This window comes from Athene cunicularia (assembly GCF_003259725.1).
Source record: "Athene cunicularia isolate RWA chromosome 2 unlocalized genomic scaffold, athCun1 chr2_part1, whole genome shotgun sequence".
In the NCBI taxonomy this organism is placed as follows: Eukaryota; Metazoa; Chordata; class Aves; order Strigiformes; family Strigidae; genus Athene; species Athene cunicularia.
Window position 1 is genome coordinate 11,934,633 of NW_020799095.1, and position 26,984 is coordinate 11,961,616.

At 38.8% G+C, this 26,984-nt stretch overlaps 1 protein-coding gene across 1 annotated transcript in view; it reads right to left on the reverse strand.

Annotated features, from left to right (window-relative positions):
- The window catches only part of LOC113476977 (ubiquitin-conjugating enzyme E2 E2), a 214,764-nt gene that overhangs the window by 16,283 nt on the left and 171,497 nt on the right, over positions 1-26,984 (reverse strand). The window contains exons 4-5 of the mRNA XM_026843015.1: positions 21,829-21,961; positions 7,699-7,846 (exon numbers count right to left, since the gene is read on the reverse strand). Of these exons, the coding sequence (XP_026698816.1) occupies positions 7,699-7,846; positions 21,829-21,961 (281 nt within the window). The remainder of the gene's footprint in view (positions 1-7,698; positions 7,847-21,828; positions 21,962-26,984) is intronic.

The following is a 26,984-nucleotide window of genomic DNA, read 5'->3' on the forward strand; positions in this document are numbered from 1 at the left end:
GCTCCAAGCTAAAGAATATAAATAATCTCAGACAACAGAGCAATCTCATTGTTTACACGACTCTCTGCTGCTTACAAAAAGGATATATGGCAAAACAAGATTATTTTGTTGTATGTCTGATAATACTGTGCTGTGACGTTGCACCTGGTAGCCTGTGGGTGCCAGGGAAGAATCAAAATAGTGGGGGTTAGCCAGCCTCATAAAATTGGACAAATTAAATATTGTTTTGCCAACTTCTAAGTATTTCAGTCATTTTTCAGAATATTCATCACACTTGACAATCTACTCAAATATGTTCTGGATTATTACAGAAGGAGTATTTATGATTTTCCTGTCTTCTATATGTCTTGACAAAAAATGTTCTAAAAGGAAACAAAATTTCATTACAAACGAGTATAGAATATATTTGGGCACAGGAAAGACCGGGGGTCCCTTTTGATAAAATGAACAAAGCTGTTAAACTGCTAAACGGGAAAGAAAAAAATCAGATTGAATTCTGAAGCAAAGTTTCTGATAGTAGCAAAATGTGCAGATTATGGCTTTAAGGAAAAAAATTACAAGAATGAGGAAAATGAGAAGTGGCTCATCCCTTGAACTTGCTGTCATCCAGAGTTTCTAAATTCACTTCACAACCGGGGGTGAGGGGAAAAGAAGGAATGATAATTGGGAAGTCTAAAAAATTGCAGAAGGAACATCTGAGGTGAACTGGCACTGACAGAAAGCAGCCTCTGCTATGGAGAAGCACCAGATGAGGAGAAACATCATACATGCTTCCTGTTAGATCGAGATGTATAGAAGAACAGAGAGAAAAAAGATACATCCAGTCTGCTGAGTGGTGAGGGGCATGGACCTGTTCTTCATTACCCGGGGCTGGGTAGCTATTTTAGAGTTTGAATATGGAAGCCAAACAGCAGAGCTGTGACCACAAGTCAGCCAAATCCCCACTCGGAGCCAAACGCTCCAGCATGGAACAGATTTTCTTTTTACAGCTATGCTACATTTTCCTTTATTAAGCTGCCTTTTTTTTTTTTTTTTTTTTTTTTTTTGGACAGGCTAGCACTTTCAAATCTCTCAGTAATTCTGAAAATAGATCTTTTTTATTGATTTAGTGGACATCTATTAGTGTATTAAAATGCATGCTGGTGTGGCTAGAGTTTATCAGCTGAAAAATCAGATCTATTCCTGTGGAAGTTATGTGTTGACACATGCTTGCTTTGTAAGTGGCCATGGCAATTTTGGATATTAATGCCCCTGTACCAGAGACGATCAGCCCAAAGCAGAGTCAGGAGAATGGAGCATGTCAGTGGGCATCATGTTTAAGGCTGGCAGCTAGTTCCAGCTCCCAGTGGGACATGGGTTTTCCTGACAGTGTTCAAGTGAACCTACTTCCCTTTGCCTGGGGTGCGCAGAAGACAATTCTGTGGGCAGTGTAGGGGGCAGGAGCTCCTGGCAGCATGGATAGATAGACCTTAACTGGTCTATCTAGATTTACCTGTCAATACCTTAGGCAAATTGGTAGACATTAAGGAATTGCTACAAACAAGTATTTGTCTGAGGCTTAAATTTCCCAAATGCTAATGCGAATTCAAATGTGGAGGCACTCAGAACTTTCTAAACATCAGATCCATCCATGTTGCACTTGAGGCCGTACCCTGGGGCCTCCTGCTAAGCATGCAGATATGTGCCAGGCTGGAGCAAACTTCAGGGAAGGCTGCTGAAAGTAAACCTGCCCACAGATGGGGCAGTGGCATTGCAGCAGGACGCCAACTTCCCTCCAAAAATGTATACTGCTGGCTGAAGGGAAATGAGCTGAGAAATTGAGATGGTATGCTAATTAATTTCTTCCCCTTGCATGTTGTCTGATTTAAATCCCCCCACCTACTACTGTTTTGCAAAGGTCCTGGAAACAGACAGGAGCAATTCTAGCAGCTTTGTAGCAGGGCAAGCACCTTTCAGGCTTTTAGGGCTTTTATGCTTAATGTTGAAAAGTTACTCTCCAAAGTACAGTTTCAGATCCCATTGAGGATCAAAGATATGCATTAAATTACACTACTGAAACCTTTTCTGAAAAGGATGACAGAACTGGGATTTTTATACTCTCAGCAGTAAGAATACAGAACCTTGCAAACGTTTAGGAAAATAACAAGGAAAAGAAAAAAGAAAAAAAAGAATATAATAATAACTGCATCTGATCTCTAAAGTTTCCTAAATACACTCACCCTCATGCAGGTCAGGTAAGGGTGTTCATACTTTTTTGGCAGAAAATTCAGGCAAACCACATACATAACTTGTAATTGCAACAGAAAGACAACAACAGTATGTTATCTAAATTTGCCAGTTATACCTACCCTGTGATGGACACAAAGAAGTTTCTGGGGAAGATAAAGGTAAAACGTAAGGATGACTCATATAAAGAAAGCTTGAAAGCATGTCTCCTGTCCCTTAGTGAGACAAATAAAGATCCCCATAATCTTAGGATCATGTTTGACTTTGTTTATCTGTGTTTAGATAAATGTAAGTCATTAAATTGCACAGCCACGTTACTTAATGTGGGTTAACAAAGTATGAAACAATCTAGTAAATTCATGATTCATGGCAGTACTTGTAAAAAAAAGCACATACACTTCTAACCAAGGTATATTATATTTGAAAACCAAAATATGCATTGCGAAGTTTTTTAACATAAGCAGTCTACTTTTCAGACATGCTGAGCAACTGCACCCCTTATAAAAATTGATGGGGCTCACAACAAAGTAATTTAGCAGTATCTGTATAACTCATTTAAAGTATGTAAGTACTTTACTGTGAGGACATGTATGCTTCAATTTCAAACTACATTCACAACAAACTACATGTAACACTGAACAAACTGTCTCATGCTTTCTGATGGGTTTAAAGGATGATAAGAGACAAGCAGCTTTACACTCCTAATATAATATGCCACTGAGGTATCTGAGAGCAGAGTCAGACCAACTAACCTGGCTAGTGCTGACCCAGGTAAAGTATGTACTGTTGGCAGTTGTTTGTGCATTTCCTTTGCCAGAGGTTAATGCCCTTTCCCTTTCCCTTTCCCTTTCCCTTTCCCTTTCCCTTTTCTCCATCATTTCACTAAATTGGGTTAGAAAGCAGACGAACAGTGAAAATGACAGGGCTAAGAAAGAAAGTAACCTTCAATGGGGCTGCCAGTGAGACAGCGACATCCAACAGGGAGCAGTAAATATTTCCACCCGGATGATGGTGTTGATGAGCGGGTTAGTCTGTCTAGCTATGCCCCGATGAACTCCACACGAGTCAGGCATGTTCAGGAAGGATGACTGCAGCGTGATGCAGGGGCATGATAGGGCTGTGAGGATGAGCAGGGGAATGGAAAGACTCTCTTACGGAAGGAGGCTAATAAACACAGGTCTGGTTTGTGTGCAGCAAAGAAAGACCAGGAGGAAAGAGGATGGTACTTCATTAATACATTGGAAATGAAAAGCAGGAAAATGGTCACTTAAGCTATAGAATAAGAGTTGCTTAAAAACACATGGGTATAAAATTCTCCTGAGTCAGTTCAGGCGAGAAATCGGGCAGAGGTTTCTAAAGAGCAATGCAAGCAAGGCTCTGTAGAGCCTCTCAGCAGTTACTTTGGTTACAGCTGCCAGCACTGCCTAACCAGGCACATTTCTGGGAAAGCAATGCTGTGGCTGCTCCCTCTCAGGCTGCCCCTCTAATCCTCTGCTGGCACAACTGTGCACATCCCCATCACAGGAGCTCGCAGCCTGGGATGACCTGATGCATGGGGGAGAGGGCCAGGAGCAGCACCAAAGTGTTTGCTTCAGGAACGTCAGTTGAGGAGTAAAATCCCCACTGACCATGGAACTTGTGTGTGGGGAAAATGGCAAGGAGCTAGAGGTGGAGGATGATCTCAAAAGGGAAGAAGTTAGTGTGAGGGAGATGTAGCAGGCTTTGTTCTGATGTCCTAATCAAGGCTTAGCCACATGTTATTAAGCAGACATGATTTGATGTTAGACTGTTCAGACATCAGGGATAATCAGGCCAGCCAAGTTCAGACTTTGAACGTGTGAAGAAGGAAGCCACGGAAGGAGAAAAGTCGCAGTGGTCTCGGTGTTTCAATTTATTTTCTCTGAAGCATTTGCAAATTAAAATTTCCCTGGGGTTTGAGAACCTTTGGCAGGGCTGGGGTGGCAATGACCAGCTGAGAACAGTAAGCATTTTAACCCAGATCAGCATCACCAGCTCTCTAAATAGAAAAATAATTAATTTGTTTTCATAATTCAAGCTCAGTAAAAATACAAAACCTCAGGGGCCATCCACACTTGAAAGCTCCCTTGGATTTAAGGCAGTGTGGGAAATTACACTCCCCAGGCTCCACTCGAATACTTAAGAGTTGACTTTTACTCCAAGTAAGACAGCTTTTAATGACTTGACTTCATACATTTTCAAAGAGGGGAGTGTCCACACATGGAGTTATTCTGGAATAACTATCTACCCACATAGGCAAGCCCTAGCAGCTAGCACTGGAAGAAAATATTTTCAGTGCTCAAGCACAGAGCCTATGAGCACTTACTCACACACTCGTTTTCATGGAGATGGATGTATCTATCAGGTTTCATAGGGTTGCTCACCCACATGCCAAAATATTTACAGGACTGGGGCCCTGCTTTGTAGAAGATCTGTGTTGTGCCCAGAGTACCAGCTTAAAGAAAAATACGAATCCCTGGACTGAATGCTAGTGTATCCCATCATCTCTCCCATCTCTCTGACACCATTCCAGCTGGCTCTGCTATGCTCCCAGGTAATTCACACAGGTTCACTCATACACAAACCCTACGGCACCCCTTCCCCCCATGAAAAAAAGTCAGTCAGCTGTTACAAAATTCAGACATTTCATTAACACAGTTTAATGGCTGATACTGCCAAGCAAAATAGAGACAATTAATAATAATCAGGACTGAAGGGTCTAAGACGGCTTATGAGTAAAGGATTGTATTAGTTGTTTAAAAAGGACAAACTCGCTCCTGCCTGGAGTGATAGGGAACAAAGGGCAGTGATGTATAACCGGGGAGGAAAGAGACTCTCTCCGTGGCTTTTGTAGATTACTGTGTGAATGACAGGAGCGGCAGGAGCAAATACCTCTTTTCATTTGCTCAGCCTGCTGGAGAAGAATAGCAGCGCTTGCCAATGAAGCTGCAGCTGTGCTCCAGCTCTGTTTAATCACTGTGTATGACTGAGGGTTAATTAGCTGCCATTCTTACTGCTATTTGTTGTTCTAATGAAGATTTGCATAAATGTAAGACTAGGGGGTAACTGATACTTGATTTTTCCCTTCAGAGACGTTGGGGGTGGAAAACTCGCCCATCCCAAGTGTTTATGTTTGTGGGAGATTCAGTGTTGCCTTTCCATTTGACCTGATCTGCTTCTGGCTGATGAATGGTGAACAAAAGAGTTCAAAGTTGCTTATCAAATCGAGACCCCTGTTGGGTTTCTGCCTTTAGAAAGGGGCAGACTAGTTAGATGAAGAGAGCACCAAGGGATTAGAAAATTACTCCCAGCTGACAGAGAGGAAAATACATATATGTATGTTTTTCTGTATATATACGTACATATATATATGTGATCTAGCTCAGTGATATGTATCTCTGATATGTACATCATCTATCTATCTATCTATCTATCTATCTATCTATCTATCTATCTATCTATCTATCTATCTCTGGATGGCATGTTAATGATAAAATGTCATTAAAAAATAATGGGACAGACAGAACCAGAACAAGCTGTAGAATATTAGACAATATGCTGAAATGTTTTTGCAAGCCTTCTGTTCACTAATATTTTTGCAAGCCTTTGCTTCACTAACATTCAAAGTTCGCTTTTTAATATAAAAAGTGTCTAACATGAAAGAAGCAATCTCAAAGGAAGGCAAAAATGACTCAGCAGTTTACAGCTACCTACCATCAGCTCTTCATAAGAGGAATTCACAATACAAATTAAGAAATTGCATTAATTCCTTGAAAAACCCTAAGAAAATTTTAACATAAAGCAGTAACAAAATCCAAAACTATTCTGTAATTAAAGAGAATATTTGAAAATGAAACATCCTAAAATTGTTTTATTTACTATGGCAGTGACAATGCTTACAGTTACTAACTGAAAGAAACAGAAGAGAAGAATAAGCTCTTGTTTTTAGTATAACTTGTTGCATATGATAATATATTATATGGGTAACTGTCTTCAGTGTTCCTCTTACACATTTGGTCAGCTAAAAGTGATGCTTGACAGCATCTGTAAAATAGTCTAAGGGAAAGCAAAAGAGGGCAGAGGTAGTAAAATTTTAAATTTCAAATCACCACTGGAAAGAGGCCAGTTTTCAAGATGACTCTGTCTCTCCAAAGAGAGGTGACAAGTGAGCACATGCTTATTGCCAGTTTCTCAATTCCAACACAGTTTTGCAGTGTCTCTAGCTCTTCACCTGGTCTCTAAGACATGTGAGCAAATATTCATTTGCTTTTCTTTGCACTTCTGCCACCAACCAATCCACATGACTTCCAACAGGCACCTCTGCATATTTTGGGGTAGGCACTAGCAGAAAATCTTTCAGAGATAGAAGCAGAGAGCATCCAGCACACCTGAAATAAACGTGCCTGAAATGGTAACATGGGGCTCCTCTGCTGCTCCAGTTCTTAAGTGGAAGGAACACCACAGGTTTTAATGCTATATACAGTAACAAACCCACATGAAAATAAAATGTGTCAATTGCATTTTTTCCCAATTTCACCTTATTTTGAGCTTTGAAATAATTCAGTCTTCTGTTACAGCTTTTGACTCAGCTCCTGTTTACACACAAATCTCACATTCTGCCCTTTGCAAAGCAGTTTTTAGCTCTTTGGTTGGGGAGAAAAGTTTAAAACCAGGAAATCTAAAAGTTTATAAACTGGATGGCAAATCAAAAAATTTTGAAGTGCACAATAAAAAATAAACCAGCAACAACCCTCACAACGTATAAAGAGATCACTTAATTTTTCTTTGATGATTCTTTAATAATTTCTATATACTACGATTTTTCAAGGCTACAGTCAGAATCATTCATTGGTAAATAGGGTTAAGAGGAAGTGGAAATTACAGATCTAGTGGTCAATGGCAGAAAACATATCTAAAAGAGCTGAGGGAAGAGGTTAAGTGCTGTGCTAGTTAATAAGAATGACAGCTTGCTTTGAATACTCATACTGGCTGTCCAGGATATTGAATAAACCTCATTTAAATTAATTTTCATTATTTGTAGAGTCTGTGTTAGACATCTATCATTGTCAGTACTATTAATATTCTTTTCAGAGACCATATTATCAGCATATTTAAATGAAAGCTTTCCTTTTCAATATTTATTAACTCATTAATATTCCTTGGTACTAATATCCTGGTTGTAATATCCAAATTAGTGCCTACTACAAGATATTTTCTACTGGCTAAATTTTTTGAATTAAAAAATTTTTATTCTCAAGTACTAAAAATGCACTTGAGCTCCTGACATTGTGCTTTCTTTCTATACTATGTCTTAATTTAAATGAATGACATTTAAAGTTTACATTTTTGACTTTTTTTAGTAGGCAGAAGTAAAACAGTGCACTGACCACGTCCTAGTAGCTGACTGAATATGAGCTGTGAATGAACACAAACATGAAAGTTAACTCGTCTTACCCGGGTTGCAGTCTGTGAGGAGGGAGCAGATGGAGAGGAGAACTTTAGAAATGGTTAATGCTGGACTCCAGTTGTCTTTTAAAATGTCCAGGCAGATGACGCCTTGGCTGTTAATATTACAGTGGTAGATTCTTGTCCGAAATGTTACCTAGAAAAGAGAGCATGTCGAAGTACAACGGTGTTCAAGCCAATAATTACACAATTATTCAGTAAATTAAAAAATTATACAAACTAACATTCTGCTTTCCTTGTTGAAATGACAGTACACTTTTACTATCAGTTAACAACTGGGCAATATAGGGATATTCAAAAGAAAATAAAGTCTTTCTCTTCCACCTGTGGCCAGCAGTGGAAGTGACTTGTGCAAGCTAAGAATGAGAATGTTTCCCAAGCATCCTCTTGCCTTGGTGTCATCAATCTCATTATTTTTGTATGGGGCCCAAAAAAACTATTCCAGCCCCTTATTTGGACAATGTTCACAACTCAGGACCACAGCTACTTCACGCTTTGAAGGGAGGCAGAAGAAGACAGATTCTTCTGCTGTCTTCATCTGTTCATTGTTTGACCCAATAGATTAAGCTGGAAAAAAATGTGGAGCCATCACATCAGTGACTCCTGGAAAAAGTGAAATATCTTTGAGAAAGTATGCTCAAATAAAATTACTTTATTTCCAAATTTTAAGTTACAGTTGATTTGGTAGAATTGCTTACAAGCACCTTTTGGGGGATTTCTTCTGTAGTTGATTTTGAGGATTTCTGTATCTGTTTTATATTGTTTCCCAGGTGATTCTATATGTTACAAACCAAGAAGATCACTTCTTTTAGCCTAGAATGATGTGCTTCTGCTTCAAGTGGAAGATGCAGGCCGTTTATTTTAAAAGAAGTTCAGCTATGAAGGTCCACTTTGTAGTTCAGAATGAATACTGGGGCTACTGGATAGGAAGGAACAATATAAACAAAACCACCTCTGGGGGTCAACAAGGACTAATTTCTCCATCAGTTCTACCAAAATGACAAGACAAACCAGACGGTTTTAATGACATGTTCATAACATCTAAAGTTAAGATGTACAATTTCAGTGGTCTATCTCACTGGCAATAACCCTGTCAACAGAGGGGCTGATTAGGCAGGAGACAACAGCAGGCAAATTCCTCCCATTTAGGGAAGCTGCTCTTCACTAGACTTGGACTGTGCTATAAACTGGGAGTGCTTACACCCCTATCCCTGCTCTACCACACAGATAAACCTGCTTTTGGGGACTAATGGAAACTGCTGACAGGCATGCTCCTGTTCAGGTTTTGTTCAGTATCAGAAATCTCAGTGATTTCAGTGGGATTGAGATCAGGCCACATATCAGTAAGCAGAAGAAAGGATACAAGTGAAATAACACAGCACCTGATTTACTTCTATTAAAAAAAAATATCCTCTAACACACTGATAATTTCTGTCCCTTTGGGTTAAATCAAGCAGCTTTGACAAAATAATGGAAAGAAAAGGTAGCAGATTTCTGGTATTAAAACATTAAGTTGAACAAGAAATACTTTTGCCCCTAAGTACTTTTCCACATAAATCTGTGAAAATACTTTTGGAGCCCACTGTCATGCACCAGTGAGTTCTGCAACAAAGATCCCAACAAAGCAAGTTCATCAGTTTTTAAACACATCTATGTTTAAAGGTATTGCCAACTAATAGGATAATTTAATGGTTTGCCACTCCATACTCTACATGTTTGGAGGTTCTTTCCTTTTTCTCCCCCTGAAGTTGTGGTTTCACTTACTGCTTTCCAGACTAAGTGCTTCACTTCCGGGACTTTTATGAGAATTTAAAATACTTCTGGCACAATGAGCTCAATTCATCCAAACACTATAGCCAGATGATCTATTTTTTCCCCCCTCATTAGGAGTCCAAACACATTCAGCATTTGGATGGAAGGAAGTCTTCTCCAAGATCAAGAAAATAGTCTTTAGTGATAAAATCAAATGTCCATCTACAAAGGGAAGCTATTTTGAACAAGGAAGGTTACAAATACATGACAGTGGTAAACTACCTTACACAGAGTGCATGTCAAAAGTGTCCACAAAGGGAGACGGTGTGGAAGAGCATCCTGTGAATTGCAGGTCTGTGGTCATTTAAGTCCCCACATAGATTTACTGTTATACTTGAGATATAAGTGAATCAGGGAATGCTTCCTAGCAGGATGTCCCATGACTCAGGCAAACACTTTAGTACCTGCTTAATTTTAAGTATTGGATGCTTACTACTCAGTACATTGTTGGAATAAAGTTTTTGCTTAATTCTTTTTCCTGAACAAAGGCGCTTTTCTATGCTTCCATGATGAAAAATTTGAGAACTTTATTCAGTGGTATCTGCATACACCGAGCAATAAGGTATATATGGTCTCACTGAATGTGGGGGAAACACAATCCATTGCACAAATTAAATTATACCCTCTAAATTATTTATAGACAGGTCAGTCTGAGCTTGTAACCTGCTTAAGAGAAGGCCATCAATTTGAGCCTGTATTTTAACATGTAACTGTTTTGCCATCAGCTGAGAGGACAGGCACGTTGCCACACATTCCCCTTCCTCAGTTGTTTTTGAAGCATTAAACAAGGACACTGGGAATTTGGCAGGGTTCAGAGAGCCACTGAGATGAATGGAGGAAGTATCACGTCTTTCATAAACTGTTCAACACTCCATTGCCATCTCAGGCTATCTGGTGGATAAATATAGGTGGGACTACACCTGTTTATAGCTGGAAGGCTATTTTTAGCAAATACTTAGACCTGAAATGTAGCATTTTTTCACTGTGAGCACATCTTAAACCCATGACACTGAGGAAGGCACGAACTTGTAAGATAAGGCTTGCTGCTTATCACTGACAAACATGTCACCAACTCAACAAACATGCCAGTGCACTTTAAAATGCCTGCTTAAGTACAGAGAGTCATTTTAATGGCAAAAAAAAATCAAAGTTTTCAGAATTTCAAAAGAAGCTGTATTAACTACAGCCTTAATACACTGAGAACTGTGGACTGATGGTGGCAGACAAGTGTTTTTATCCCAAAGCAGCATAGAGAACAACTGGGATGACATATTGCTTTCCTCATCCAGGAAAAATTGCAGCCTCAAATTGCAGCTAATGTGGGAAATGGTGACATGTAACTTTCTAGATGTTGTGTTTCCCATACCCACATTTTAAAGTTATGCAGGGTCATTTCTATTATATGTGTACAGAGAAACCAAGTGATAATAGCATTCCAGGGCATCTACATTTTCTTTACTATGGTCATATTTTTACCTGATGCCACTTGAATAGTGTACTCTAATTCTATTATCCCCTAACGAAAACACCTAAACAATCCCATGCAGGGACTCTAGGGAGTATGTGGGTGTATAGAAGTCATCCTCAGACAACTGAATGGTAGAGGAGTAATTTATCTTTTTTTTTTCAGTGCTAAGTGTCCTCTATGGATTTGCTCTCTTTGATTCTGCAGTTTTAAGAGGGTATCTCATTTGTGTTGAATAAAAGCGCAGGTCAGAAAAATGCAAATTATAGGAAATAGTGAAAAATGGGACTATCTTCTGAAAACTACAAGAGTACTATAAACAAGCTTTTGAAACATAATGATGAGGAATTTATATTCAATCAGTTCTGGAAGTAAACAATAGTAAACTCATCTGCTTATCTACTGTTGAATGCCAAACCCTTCTGAATAGTGTAAAACAGAATTAAACAAATAAAAAAAAAAACCCTTATACAGGCTCTGTGAAGAAAATGAGGTTATCTATTCAAAAGGGGGAGAAAAAATGATTAGAGAGATAAGAAGTACATGTAAAGCTATGTCTGGCTGTTCATTGCATAAGTTTTAGGATCGAAAAAAGACTGTTTAGAAAACCTGGGGGGAGTGAATTAAGATGGATTTCATTTGTGTGATTGGAGGCAACTGGTTGTAGGCAAGATAAATCACGCCTGGATCTCAGAGTGATTTTGAATACCGGTTTTCTAGCATGATGTAGTCCTAAAATCACTCACTATCTCTCTTTTGCACTGAATGTTCCTATGTTAGATCTAAACCCAAGCAGTCACGTTGGCATCCACGTGTGTGACTTGCATAATGTTCATTGTGAGATTCAGAGATAGGCACTACGGCTCTGAAAGGGTGCAAACACATCTCATGCACTTTCAGACTCCACTGAAATCAGCTTTAATTCTCTTCAGAAACATCAGGAGGAAGAAATGATTCTTCAGTTTTGCATATTAGCATGCAAGGGGTTACAGCATGCACTCAGGAACTGTTTTCTTCAGCCTGTTTGGGTTCAAACCCTCACCTCCTCTTCCTCATTCCTCCCACTGAAGCCTGGTATCTATGCAGGGAGAGATGAAAGACTCCCAGAGTCAACAGAAGAATAAACAAAACCAACCCCCTTTTGCTCGGCCAATGCTAAGAGCAGGGCTGAGATCCCAGAGCTCTCATTCCCGCAGTTTTGGAAAGTTCTTTTCAAGCTCTTTCATTTCTTACAAGGGTGCAATCCTGAATGCCTGCCTGAGATGAAACTTCTGTCTTCCTCAAATATTCCCCAAGAGTTCTGTTTTAATAAAACAGCAGTGGCACTACCTGAAGTGGAAGAAGTTGTACTGCATACAGAAAAGGTTATATATATATTAAAAAATATGATGCCATTTATGATGATGTTCATGGAGCTCAGGCGGGAGTAAGTAGTTCCCATGTCAGTTTGTCAGACTTTATGAGCAATAGATTTGTCTGCTCGAATAGAGAGGATAATAAAAACTAGATCAGGCCTACAGTCTGAAGTCATATCAGAAAAATACTCTAAGACAACCTAAATGAAAAATATCTATAGCTCTGAGTGACACGATGTTCATGCAATGACCTTTACATTAATTAGCATCCTTAAATTTCTTACAGAGCACACTTGATTCTATCCATACCTACCACTGAGGTGGCCTTTCTAAGACAGGGTCATCCATCTCTGGTTTGTAACTACAGATTTGTAGCATGCATATGAACGAGTTGAGACACTTAATGGATTATCACATAAAGTGCATAATAAATGACTGACCACATGATGCTCACGATTAGAGAGCGTAATTTAAATATACGCCAAGAAATGAACTTCAGCAGTTCTTAAAAAAACTGCTTACACATAATTTTAGTTGGTAAAGAATAGCTATAGTTTATTTTATCAAAGGAAAATATGTCATCTGCATTAGCAGGAAAAATAAAGTGTAATTACTTTTGCCTGACCTACAGCAAAGTCTGATATGCAAACTCCTCTGGGTTTCTGTGGCAAAATGCACCATGTGAGACATAGCTAGCCAAAAGTGATAACAATTTAAAAGGGATATAATAGCATCCACATGAGTTAACCTTTAATATTACTGAAAATTAAACAGTATGCAATATGAGTAATTATTCATTATATTCATGGTAATTATGAGGCTGAGTAACTACTCACAGTCTCATTGAACAGACTGTTACAGGGAAAAAAAGACTGAATAAGCACAGCAATACTAAATGTCTACATTATATAAACATACTCATTTTGCACACAGATTTAATAGTAGAAAAATTGAAAGGGGACCTTCATAATCTTTGATGTACCTGAGAGGGCAAGTAAAAAATTATCTTAAACCATAAAAAGTTTTCTGAAAATAAAGGAAGAGCAAGAGAGAATGCGGGAAACGGATTACTGTTTAGGCTAGGGATGTTCAGAATAGAAACAATACTGTAAGATGCAAAGCATCAAAAGATTTTTCTGACAAAGTCAATATGAATTTTTATAAAATGATTTTCATTTAATCAGCATAATCTTTCTTACTATTAGTAATGCCACATGGAAAGTGAGCAATAAAGTCCTTTCATAGAGTAAAATTTTTTAAGTTTTACTGGCTATTTAAGTCCTGCCTTTCCTAGTTCGAAGCATGCAGGCTGTATTGTGTTACACCCACACCTCTCTGAGTTCACCAAAGTGCTCCTTCATGTTTCCTTTAATGCAATCCAACTCTTCTCACCTAAATGTGAGTAAGCCTAGCACATAGCAACATTTTTATTTTACATGAAAAAATCATGTATCACCATGTGACAGCCAGTACCTGGTGTTTGACTGTTCTTCTTAATTTTGCTATGCTTCTGTAAATACGGAGCTCATGGGTGTGCCAAGGGAGTTGAGGCAGAGGCAGAGGCAGACATGGGGCTCTCGGCACAGGGCTGCCGGTTGGTGGGCTGTGTGGGCAGGCTGCAGTAGGCACTTCAAGTCCTAAATTTTATTCTTAAGAAAACTGTTTTTTTTTTTGTTTTTTTTTGTCCAATTTTAACAGCCCTTGGATATTTAGGTGCTCCCTACATGAGAAGTTCTAGGCAGATTGACCTCAAAACTGTAGTTTTCTGTCCTAATCAGTTCATCTGCTCTTACTCTATAGTAATAACGTACACAAAATTCTTTCTCTGACATCTGTATATGTATCTGTGTAAAAGAGGACAAGAAAGAACATTGATATGTGATGTATTTTTAGATCACATGTGGATTTTATGCAGTAGTTAAATGTGTATGGTATGGCAGAATTATGTAGCTTCTGAAACATCCAATAGATATCACAAGTCCTCTTTTGAAAGTATATTTGACTGGCAGTATGCAAACCACTGCTGTGAGGCAGAAGATTCCCCATAAGATGCCTCTACAGGCCCTTTTGAGGAGCTTTGTGTACTGGGTATTTATAGGAAACAGAAAGAAATTATGAACCACCTAAGTTTTGGAGAGCGAAAACAGGAGGATTTTAGTTGGATAGGCACATTTTAATCGAGACTAAATAAATCAGTACAACTACTGATATAAATTAGTATATTAAAAACAGAGTGAAAAATAAGGCTATTCATTAGAAGGAATGGCAATTCAATTTGGCAGTTACTAGAAGAATTATCAGATAACTGAATTAAAAGGAAATCTCAGAGATTTACATGGTATTGTTCCTATCGTTACTTTTGCATGTATTTGCAATAAAATGTAGTTACTGATACTTTCCTCAGTCTGACATACATCCGCTTGCATCTCTGTCCTCCACTTTATGTCTCTGTGAAGTTTCTTAAGGAGCCACCTGGGTTTGACCTATCCTGAGCCTTGCACTGCTGCACGCTGCCCTGTAGGCTCAGCGTTACCTGAAGACATGGGACCTATGGAACAAATGGAGTTTCACTGCAGGTGGTGCAAGCGTGGGAACCACATGCTGCAGTTCGTGTGCCTGGGAAGAGCCACTCCGAGAAGAGCAGGACTTGGGCTGATACTCCTAGCTCTGATGATGGTCTGCTGGTGGTAGGCTGTCCGTGTCTCCCTCTCAAAGACTCCTATGAATCTGATTTCTGCCTGCAGCCACCCAAAGTCTTCGCTTGCTGGGAAAGCCTGACAACTCCATTTATTGTCATGGATGAAGGATCCACAAGCTGCTCTTAGCAAGATGTAAACAGTAAGGCCAGGCAAAGCACAGTGCAGGGGCCAGAGGAGGCAGTGGTGTGGGATTGTGCCAGGTGAGGGATGATCAGGAGGAGGATGGGGAGGGCAGGAGGCAGCTGAGAAAAGCTGTGAGCAGCACAGCACAGCACCAAGAGCTAATGTGATGTAACAGAGCCTATGAGAGAAGTATGATGAGGCAAATGAATGTAAGGGATAACAGTGACAGGCAACCATCACATTTGAAGGCTGGTCATATGATGGCAGTATCGCAGAGGAGGGCTGGCAAGAGAAGGTCGATTGGAGCCCTGCCTGCACCAGGGTTGCAGAGATGGTAAACAGCAATGATCAGATAGACTGGGCTTAAGGTTATTCCATGTTTAAGAGCTTCAAATGTAAACTGTGTTAGTAGTGATATATGCAAGTTAAAGTCTGCCTTGTAAGGTTCATTTTAACAATTTAGGTTAGCAATACCAAGGAATGCTTATTTTTTCTCATCTACCCTTGTAAACACTGTTTTTCTATTACACTGCAGCTAAAAGTGTCCTTAGCAGCCCATCACATACAAAATCTATGAAAAAGTTGAGTAGAAGCCAAGAATAAAAAGAGCTGCCCCTTGTATGAGGCTGAGTTTATGAAATAGTAGAAAGTTTGTACCACAGGAGACAGATACCACATAATCATGTTTAGTGCATAGAGATTAGCATTATATGACTATTACATACAAAAAATTGAAGAGATGCTTAATATTGCCATTAAGACCAGATTCTAGAGACACTTTGCATTATATTTACAAAGGAAAAAGACTCTCCTTGCAGTCAAGCAGCTGATTTAAAACAGCTAAGCTTTCAAATGCTGAGAACAATTTTTCAGTCAATAGACATATGAGATTTACAAGGAGGAAATAGAGTTTTCTGTTATTTTAATTTTGATTTAGAGGTGATTTAGCATATTGCAGCTTTCAAGTCCTGTGAACCATTTTTCAGTCAGCTGAGATTAAAGTCCCTAGCAAGATTAATTGTAGAGTTGGGATTAAGAGATTTTATAAATCACTCAAATTCAAAAATAAAGCTAGCAGAGTACTAGGATAATGACAGATATATCCATATTGTATCAGCTACAGCTAAATTGAATTGACACTGTAATAGACTGAACACAGTCAAATATGAGAGTAGAAGTTATTAATAAAGATTATTCTTGATGAAAATGCAGACACCACTGCAGTGACAATTCCTGGGGGGAGAGTTCTCTTGAAGAGCATTCATTTTTCTATAAACACCTGTATGAAAGACCCTGGTATGGCTTCCTGATTTGCTAAGGCTTCCTCTTCCAGAGGGACAGTATGCAGGGTAATGAAATTACCATCCTTCCTTCAATAACTATAGTGTACATAAAGATGCAGTGTTAATTTGTCATGATGGCTAAACTTTAGATGATCCTGGGTCAAAAAAGTTTGCATGCTTGGGGAATTCACTGATTTCTTATGTGGACTGAGGACAGAAATTGAGCTGAAATACTTTCTCTCACATTAGGCTGACGGAAAGATGTGATACCTCCCATTCATATCAGCATATATAGAGATACACATACATACATCCACAGATACATCCTCCTCTCAAGAAACATCGATCTATGTGTATCTATATATCCAATTCCATACCCCAAAGAAAGAGACAGAGCAAGAGAGAGAGCTTTCCTTTGTTAAAGCCAAGGGGCAAACTGTCTGAATCCATTAGGGATGAAAGGAAGATAGTTAGCAGGAAAAAGAAATCTCAAAGGTATTTCTAAAAAAGTTGAGTGGTCATTAAGGCACTGGAGAAATGTAGTGTTATTTCCTTGGCAGGCCATCTAAATATTTTTATTCATTGTTTTAAGTGGCTGCTCTGAACAGGGCACAGATTCTCTATTCTTTAGCCCACTGCACTACAAGGGAGATGCTGTATGTTGGGGCTGAAGTGAAACCTCACCTTGTGACCAAGACTGAAGCCTCATTAGTATCTGGCCTTTAGCAGAAAGTGAGATCATGTCCACACCTATGCTTTGCTTTTTCTGTTCCATACCTTCCTCCTGCCTGGCATCTCACAAAAACAACGTGACACTTGGGATGCAGCTGCAAAGGGAGTGGCGATTCTGCAGGCTGCCCGCTTTCTTGATGACTCAGCCAACTGGGCGCTCAGCTAATTTCCGCAATGCTACAGAAGCTTCTTCACAGTGGAGGCGAAGAAACATTTTTAATTGATTAGAGCCTCCCAGAAAGCCAAGGCTAATTTGTCAGTTCTCAGATGAGCTGTTCTAAAAATTGTGTTCTCTGGTTGTAGAGATAAATTGGAGTTAGGCTGGGATGGCCTTCCATTGCTCCTATTCAGGCTGTATCAGTCACACACAGACAAACTTTTTTTGGGAAGAACAACTCCCTCCTCATCATGAGTGTGCGGCAGTTGTGAGTGAAGCCAAATGCCATTGATTTAAAAGGAAAGCAGAACTGAAAGGGTCAGTGACCTCTGGCTTGGAAAATCTGGAGTCCTGTTTCAAGGCATGAGACAAAGCTGAAAGACTGAAATAGACTGACTTCAAAGGGGAAAAAAAAGAATATTGTGAATATACCACATGGTATATTCTATTTTGGTGAAAAATAATTTAATTTGATATTGTGCTTATGGCTTAACTTTAGAGAGACACTTACAGGTAAGGATTGACAATAAGAAAATGCTGGACCAGTAGGGGAAAGAGTGGTTGGTGCAGATGGGAAGGGAAACCTGATGGCAGTGATGCTTGCCTGTACAAATTTAGGAACATGAGCTGGACCACACAGTATAATTAGAGGATGTAAAGAATAGAGATAAAACTTTAAAATTTTAAGAGGATGTGATGTTGAAAGCTACAAAGGTGTAAAACCCGAAGAAATACATAAAAGTTTTGGATAGGTACTTTTACTTTGTTTAAACAAAACCTGAATGAATGAGTGATTCATTTTCTTTTATGTGATAAAGACAGGATGGGAAAGCAGGTTAACTATCTAGAAGAAGAAATGAAAATTACTTGACACATTTGTTAAAACCCCACCAAAATATAGGTCAAACATCTTTTCTTCATGTACAGATGTGCTCTCAGATGTTTAATTTTATTTTAATTAATGTTTTCCAATATGCAACAGGGTGGCCAATGATCTATGCATCAACAGTGTTTACAGAAGATCTCTGGATCCTTTAGAAAATACTGAGAGCTTTGTATAATACAAACAAAGCAATGGTTATATCAAAACCTGATTTTAATTATAATAATAATATACATTTATCTAGAGTTCACTTTCAATATATTTTTCTTATTTTAAAAATTATTTTACCCTTTCCAACACCCATGTGCAACATGCACACACATGATAACAGAGTGCACAATATCTGAGAATATATAAGGAAAAGCAATTGTGGAAATCTTTCTTCAGATTTTAACACACTTTGGATTAGGCTTGTTAACAGTAACTATGTTACGTGACATGGGCATTTGCCTTTGGAACCCCAGACTGGGTCAAGTAACTGTATCTGGGAAATATAGTTTCTGTTTCTTCCCAGGTCTTTTGTGGTCACATTTTTGGAAGATCAATTTTGACAGTACCCATTTAAATATTTCCTTACTTCATAGTAAGAGATGGATGAAAATGGCCCACAGAAATCTCAGGAGTAATGTATGAATTCAATCATGGTGAGAAATGTGAATTAGACCCTTTCTGCTATGTACTTACAGGGAGGCAATCTTGCCAACACTCAAGAATACATTTTATATCTTTCTCAGTACATTCCACAGTCTTGTACTTTATCTCTAAATTTTTTAAGATGATAGAGCCATAAGGAGTGGGACTATAGTTAGAAAAAAAAATCTACGATGACCTATTCCCATAACCCTAGGAACCATAATTTTGAGAACAGCATCAAGTATCACAAATCTTGTGCTGAAGTAGAAGAGATGTCAACATCCAGTGACACAGATAGCACTGTACCATGAGGCCTATGTTATGTTCCACTACCTTTTTTTTTTTGCTAGAAATAAGCATGTGGAGAACATATCTAACCACCATTCCCAGCAACACTGACTGGCAGCAGCTACCTTATGACAAGCAGTCATCTTCCCACACTGCTTTCCCGAGGGATTTCCCAAACTATTTTACTTATGAATCAGTTTCATAGGGTCTGGAAAATAGGAGTAATGAAACAGCAACAGTTTGAGAGATCATACAGCTAGGACTGAAAATAGGGGTCATTTACAACTGTGACTGAAGTGAACACAATAAGAATCCATATGTACAAAATATGTGAGCGACACAGTCAGTTATATTTGACATTAATCCCCTGTGCACGTGTACTTACTACTTTCTTACAAATAATTTCCCTTATGATAAATACCGCCCTTTTAGTAATACAATACAGCATCATCAACTCTCTCATCCTTTACCAAGCAGTACATTTTTAATATGATTTATATGCACACATTTCTTACAATGACAACTGGCATCAAGATAAAGGCAGACAAAAAAAAATCTATTACAAAGCAGGACAAGAAGCCCCTGTTTGTGTGATAGATTGTTAATAAGCAATGCACAGCTGCTTACTCATGTCTCAAAATAATACAGTTGCCAAACACAACTGAGTGTGGATTGAAAAAGTCTTTTACTTTTTGGTGAAACAGCAAACTGGACCTTCACCTTCTATTGTAAAAGGATGCCTATTGCATACATTGCCTCAAGACTCAACATATTCAACAGAGAGAATGAAAAAAGATCTCTCTCTGCCATGTCTTTCAGATATAGTTCTTTACATACTAAGTTTGGATCCCTGAGAGAACTTCAAGCTCTATTTCATACTCAATAAATCCATTTAGCGGATATGCCAATATCCCCTAAATAATATAGTTTTAATTTGTTGGGGGACTGAATGTAACCCTTGCATTACAGCTACTACAAACAGACTAAGCCCAGCAGAGAAGCAAACGAAAGGGGCCTGTTAAGATGGAAGTCTGGACTGTCCTGGGCTGGGAGAAAGGCAGGAAAACCAGCTCAGTATGCCCAAAGCTTTAACTAACTGAAGGAGAAGTTACAAAGTTTCAAATTCTTTCTTCACTCACAGTTACCTAAATCAGAAAACGTGCAGTCAGCAAGGTGTACAAGCACTGTAAGACTTCTCAGTAACCCCAAAGCTTTGCTAAACTGGAAGACTAAAAGTGGGAAACAAAGTTAAGACCATCTCTAATACTGTTATACTGACCCACCTGTAGGTCACTGGCTGGGAAAGTCCAATTTACAGAATGGCAAGTACTTTGAATTCACATCTCTCATTCTTTTCTAACACTTTTCCTGATAATATCAATGTTAATTACTATAAACATTACTACTGTGGCATTAAAATTCTGTTTATAAACACCTCTCTTTCAATAGTGTACTCATGGTAATCAAATAGAAATCAAGTACTCTCTCTTCTAATGCTATACCATTCTATTACAGAGCAATGTGGTATACCAACCCTTTTATAAGAGTCAAAAAGAAGGTAAATATTTTTGCTCTGATAGCTCCTCCCAGGGAGCTGCTCTAGACCCTCACTCTCCACACTGGCGAAGTGAACAATTGACTTCTTTTCATTATGTTTCATAAAAGACAGACCCATTGATTTACTTGATGCTCTTAACAGCCCTGGGAGGTAAATTTTCCCAGTTTCTGTTCCTGTTATTGAACATGGGTGTTAAGAATTGCACTCAGTCTTCCAGATAAAGTCTTGCAAGTGTCTTGTACATGACATTGGCAATTCCTTATCTCTACAGGCAATGCCCCAGGATGCATCTTGGGAGTGTATTTGCCTATTTTATAGATGCATAGATGGGTAGTTTGTAATAATCCTGTGATCACCCAATAAAGCCTAGTTTTGACACCCGCCCTCAGCAATTATTACTACTCATTATCAATGACATTCTATACTACCTCATTTCATCCCATTTCTGTTTTTCCTGTCTTCATAATCACTAGATTTTTCCTGTTTGACATTCGTAGCCTACTCAATCATGATAATGACCGGCCATGTTTATGTTATTGGTACAGTTCTACATTTGTGGTTAGGGTCATTATTGACAGCATTAGAAGATGAATCCGTAAGGAATTCTGTAAATTTCTTTTACTCCAGTTTCTTGCCTTTGCTACAATATTTCCACATTCTTCCAAAAAACTAATGTAAAGCATTTACTTATAACTTCATGAACAACAATGTATTTTGCACCTGCAGAAGTAATTTATATGGGGTACTGCGAAAGGTGTGTATTTTTGTCAGACTGCCACAGACCCCCGGTGAACAGGTCAACAGGAAAGATTAAGTATCTTCAGCTGCTTATAAAGGGTGTGCCTCCAATAGAAATGCTTTCATATTAGAATCAAATCCAAATCAAACAAATAACTGCTGGAAATTATGCAACCGTTTGCTAAATAAATCCATATCCAGCTAGCTATACCAGCAACATGCATACAAATTTTAGCCAGTTATTTCAATTCTTTTCATCAAAACACTCAGTTTAAATATTCTTATTTCCTTGAAAGTTTTATGTTTCACCCTACAATTATATACCAACATACACATTAAAAAATATCACAAGGAGAGGACTCCTATCAGACTTTCAATATCCTCCTACTAACCTTAGGTGGTTTAAAAGGATAATCCGGTGAAAAGGTAATGTCAAGGAAGAAAACTCCACCTTCATATACAGACCCTGGAGGCCCCAGTATAGTTGACCTCCATTCATAAATGTTGTCTCCTTTGGGTCCAGCACTAAAATAGAAAACAAAAATATAACATAATAACCACATACAATCAAGAATATACTGCATCAGTTATACTCTACTAGAAGTATCACTGGTTTTGCAGTAACACTACAATTTAAAATTATGTATCACATTCATTAAGTTAGTCCTGGGTAAAACATGTAACTGGTGTCCTAAGCTCTGTCAGTGAAGTGATATATACAGCCAGGAAGAAGTATTAAAATCATGTTATAAATTATTCCATTAGGCACAGAAAAATTCCTGACTGTCTTATCTCAAATATTTTAGTGGGCAGATGTGAAGTATTTACAGTGCAGGGATACAGAGTTTTTGCTGAGATTTCTTGTCACTGTCTTGCCTCACAAGCCATCCTATTTTCACCTACCTCCTCATTCACCTACCTCATCAGTCAACAGCAGTGTAATTACACACACTATTATACAGCACAGACTGTACTAAAGACTGAGCAGGGTACAAACTGCATTTTCTAAGTTCCTAACCTAAGGACTCCAGTCACTAGGTACAGAAGGCTGCTTTACTCCACAAACATTACCCTATCTTAAAAATACTATAAGCATAAATCGGGTTAAACTGTTGGATTATGTTAATTCAAAGTCCTCATTTAGAAACACAGTACTGAAACAATATTGAAAATGTACAAAATACAATCCTGTATGTGAAACAAGAAATCCACACAGTCAATTCTTGACAAAATCAGATTAAAAACTGATAGAAGTTCTTGGACATGACTCTTCCAAAAGCCAACACAGCCCCCTTTCATACAACATAATGCTTCTCTATAGAGATACATATTTTACTCAGGGTAGCCTCTTAAGGAATATGGTGATTTCTTTTCAGTTCACAGCCTGCTGATACCAGTCACTGATACAGGACCTGAATTTTAATTAGGATCAATTGGGATGGTGACTTCTATATATCTGATTAATATTTTTCAGAGAAGGGTAGTGCTGGTAGATATTTCAAGTAAGTAACATGTTATTGTCTTAAGGCATTTCTTATGAAACAATTTTTGTTATGTTTGCAATACAGATTTCCACAGCATGCAGGGGTTTGTGAAATAACCCTGTGTGTAGAACAGATGAAAGCTCCTGGCTATGCTCCATGCCTCACAATGTACCCAAGCCATACAATTATTATACGACATCACGTCATGTTCACTGCTCAACTATTCATTTTGTTCACTGAAAGTTAATAAAACCCTCTTTCACCTGAAATTCCTTGGGCTCCCTTCACTAAAACTTTTGACTGCATGATTCCCTGCATACAACTGCGTGACTTAGTACTGCACAGTGTACTTCATTAGTCATGGTACCTACATCAATTTTCTGTAATAGCTGTTAATGTTTCTTGGCTTTCTAAACTACGTGCTTTCTTAACAAAAATGGGTTACAGAGACTATAACATTATGGAACATTCATTTTCTATCAGCCATAGTAACAAAACTAGCAATTGTTTTAAAGATAAAATCTGGCTTTTTAAGTGTCACAATAGCAGAAGTGTTGCCATCCATATTTCACAGTGTCTACAATACATCAGGTTGCTAGCTGCCAAACAAATTTAATTTACCCAGTTCTCAGTTTGCATTAACCTTTGAATAATAAAGCACAGCTGAGACTGCTGTAAGAAACAAACCAGAGAATGAATAATTAAAAACATCTCCGCTGCCTTTAGAAAGACCAATCCCGAGTCAACAGGGAAGGTTTAATTGTGACTGAACTAGGCATTAAGGGGGTAATTGAACTCTTTATAAGCCCAAACGAATGTGGTCCTACATCAGTGCTATGGTATACAAGGTTCACAGAAAGTAAAACCCTTAAAAAAAAAAAAAATCAGGCAATTAGTTCAAATAGAAAAGGCAAGAAGCAGGAACAGTCTAAACCTTACATGAAAAAAAGCCCATATTATGTGAAGGAAATCCTTTCCGATTTTCTGCAGAAAAACATTCTAATACTTGGAGAAGCAATGACTCAGTTGATGCCAGTAGGTTAAAACGGAAGTGATATATATGTCGATCCCAGAGAAATGGTTGGAAACAGCAGGTAACAAAAGCAAGTCCTGTCTTTTTTAGACCTTATTTAACCAGGAAGGGATGGCTGGGCCCTTTTTGGGTTCGAGCGAGGCCCACTTTTTTGATCAGAACTCTCTCTGATAGTGGCATTTTCATAACTTCTATTATTTTTATTTGTTTTGCCTATTTATTTAATTGCATTAACATTTGAAATGAGCAGTCACTAATTAGAATGGTTGGAAAATGCTCCATCTGCCAGTTGAACTGTTTCGGCACGTCCAGCTACAAGCCCAGCCTGATCACATTCTGAGGATGCTGATTAACATTAATTGAAGGTTTTCTTTGCAAATGAGAGATGAAGCTTTATTAAGTATTATTATTAATTTGAAGAATAGCTTGAATTATATGGAGTGTGGGAAGACTGCTGTTATCGACATTGCCTGTTAGAGTGCTTGCTGGCAGCAAGGCTTTTCAGCTGATCCACGTGCACACACAACAGCTGGTATTAAGGGCAACAGTATGCAGAAGCATAATGTTTTTTCACTTGCACATTAATAATACAAAAAGTTTGACAGGTGTATTATCTTTGTTTTTCTTCTTTCCTAATTGTCAAGCCTTTTATTTATCCACATTATTGGCAAGCAGAATGACGACTCATCAGGCTTCACCAGAGAAAATTCCCATATGTGCAAGACCTCAGCCAGAGCCTTATTCTATAAGGTTTATAATGCAAGAGGATTTAATTGCCCTTCTCTCTACATGGATATCTGCCCGGCACACTGAAGCCCAAATGTTTTACATTCAGTATGATTTATATCGCAGCTCTATTAATGTTACTGGCAACCAAACCACAGATCTCAAAGAAAGCAAACCAAACATCTCAGTGCCTGAAGTTGTTATCTTTGGAAGGACAGATTCAGATGTGCACCCGCTTGGCAAAGGGCAGACTAAATCTGTCTTGAACTCAACTGACCCAGGGCCAGAGCATATGCATGCTGCCTGCTACTAACCCTCTGCTAAATCAGTCAGCTTCAGAGATAAGTAACAGTGGCTGTGGCAGCTCCAGGTGGAGGTGACTGAACTATAAGAATAAGGTGGTTAGAAGAACGGCAGGTCTGCTGCCTCCCAGTTTGAGCCTTGACTCTGAAACCTTAGCAACTCCGCAGGGTGAGGCAATCAAGGAGCCCAGCGAGAAGGACACAGCTTGACTCTGGAGCTGGCGCTCCCCATGTTTCCAGCATCATCTCCCAGGTGCCGTTTGTAACACAGGACTGAGGAGGTGCAGCTGAGCATGAAGGCCCTGGAGACTTGAAGTTATCAATGGCTTGTCAAGAGCTATCTCTCTGCTGTCATTATGCCCCTATAGCTGATGAGACGCTGCACAGAATATTGCCTGGTTTACCTGCTGGGGAGGCTGTGCTCACTGGAAGAGCTGGGGTGGATGGACATGGAGTCAACCTTCTTCCTCTTCCAGAATGACATCAATATGAGTGTATGAAGTTCAGGACAAAGAAGCCAAGACATGTAAAGTGGTTTCCTTTGTATTTCACTCTCCTTTGCCTCTCCTTACATATTTTAGTTCTGCCACTGCTTCCCACATACATACTTGCAAGTGAAATAAATGCACATCAGGTAAAGTTAGTAGAAGAATACTTTAAATGCTACTATAACTGAATTCATTTTGCTTCAAATATGCTTAATGCACCAGTATTTTCTATTCCCTTGACATGTTTTAGGCAGGCAGTCACTTGAAAGTAGTGCTGCTAAAAACTGCATGTCCAGTACAACCCATTATAAACACTAAGCTTTCACTGTATTTAGAATAACCTGAAATATTAAATTTAAAATGATGTATTAGGAGAGTTGTATGAAAACAACAGCATCTGTGAGACATACTAGATAAAAACCTACCTGCAGGAGTTATGAAAATACACTGGGTTTTTAGTTTTATCAGAGCTGTGATTTTTATACAGATTTATTCAATTTCCAGAGAATAACCCCAAAAAGTAAAAATACAACAGTATCCCACATTTATCAAGTAGTCATATGACATAAATTAATCAAAATAATATTACTATTTTCTAAGCTAACTTATGTTTCTTGATGAGGGTTCCCCTGCTTCTCCAGCAGTTATAATTGGAGGTAGCATAACCTTACAATGTAGAAAATGAGGACTAGTTCAATGTCTTCCCTTCCATTCCTGGTCTCTGAATCTTGCTGGTATTCACATTTAGAGTGTACCTGTGCTCTTTAACACAAGGGAAAGAAAAGCCTATAGCACAAAACAAAGAAGTAAGAAAAGGGATTGCAACTTAAATTGCCTTCTAGTTGCGACATGCTAATGGTGTGTGGGGGGCAGCGATCAGGCCAAATAAAACAGGAAAGCGAGATGGCTGGGAGGCCTTCCCATTCCTCAGGACTCTGAAAGAAATTGAAAGATTCTTCTGGCCTGGTTGAGTTTAAGCTCATTTTTATCCTCATCCTCTACAGCAGGTCAGAATAAAGCAGGACCAGGATATTATACTACCTTTGTCCATGAACTGACTTTCCATGGCATTGTCTACGGCAACTCATTCTGATTACTGCACTATCTAATCTGAATTGCCTTAGCACACAGAAACACACATCAGAACTGGGGTACTCCTGCACTAGGTGCAGTCCCTGGAGGATGCAGACCCTCTCAACTATCTTCAGTGACATGTGACAGCAGAAAGAAGAGGGATACACTCAAGCCTCTTCCACTTCCTTTCATTACGCAGAGCCTTGACTTTACTATTTAAGAGATTTCCCTGCGAGGCGAGAAGTCCACCACAGAATGATCTCAATTTATAACACATATAGCACACTTTCTTACAATCTTGTTTCTTGCACATCTAACAGTTATGCTGGAGCAGATGCTGCCTCTAGCTGCCCTCTATGAATGCTTCTGGGAAGCCAGTTGCCCAGAGGGCAAAGTGGATACAAAAGTATTGGAAGATTGGTAAAATAATTTAAGAGCACA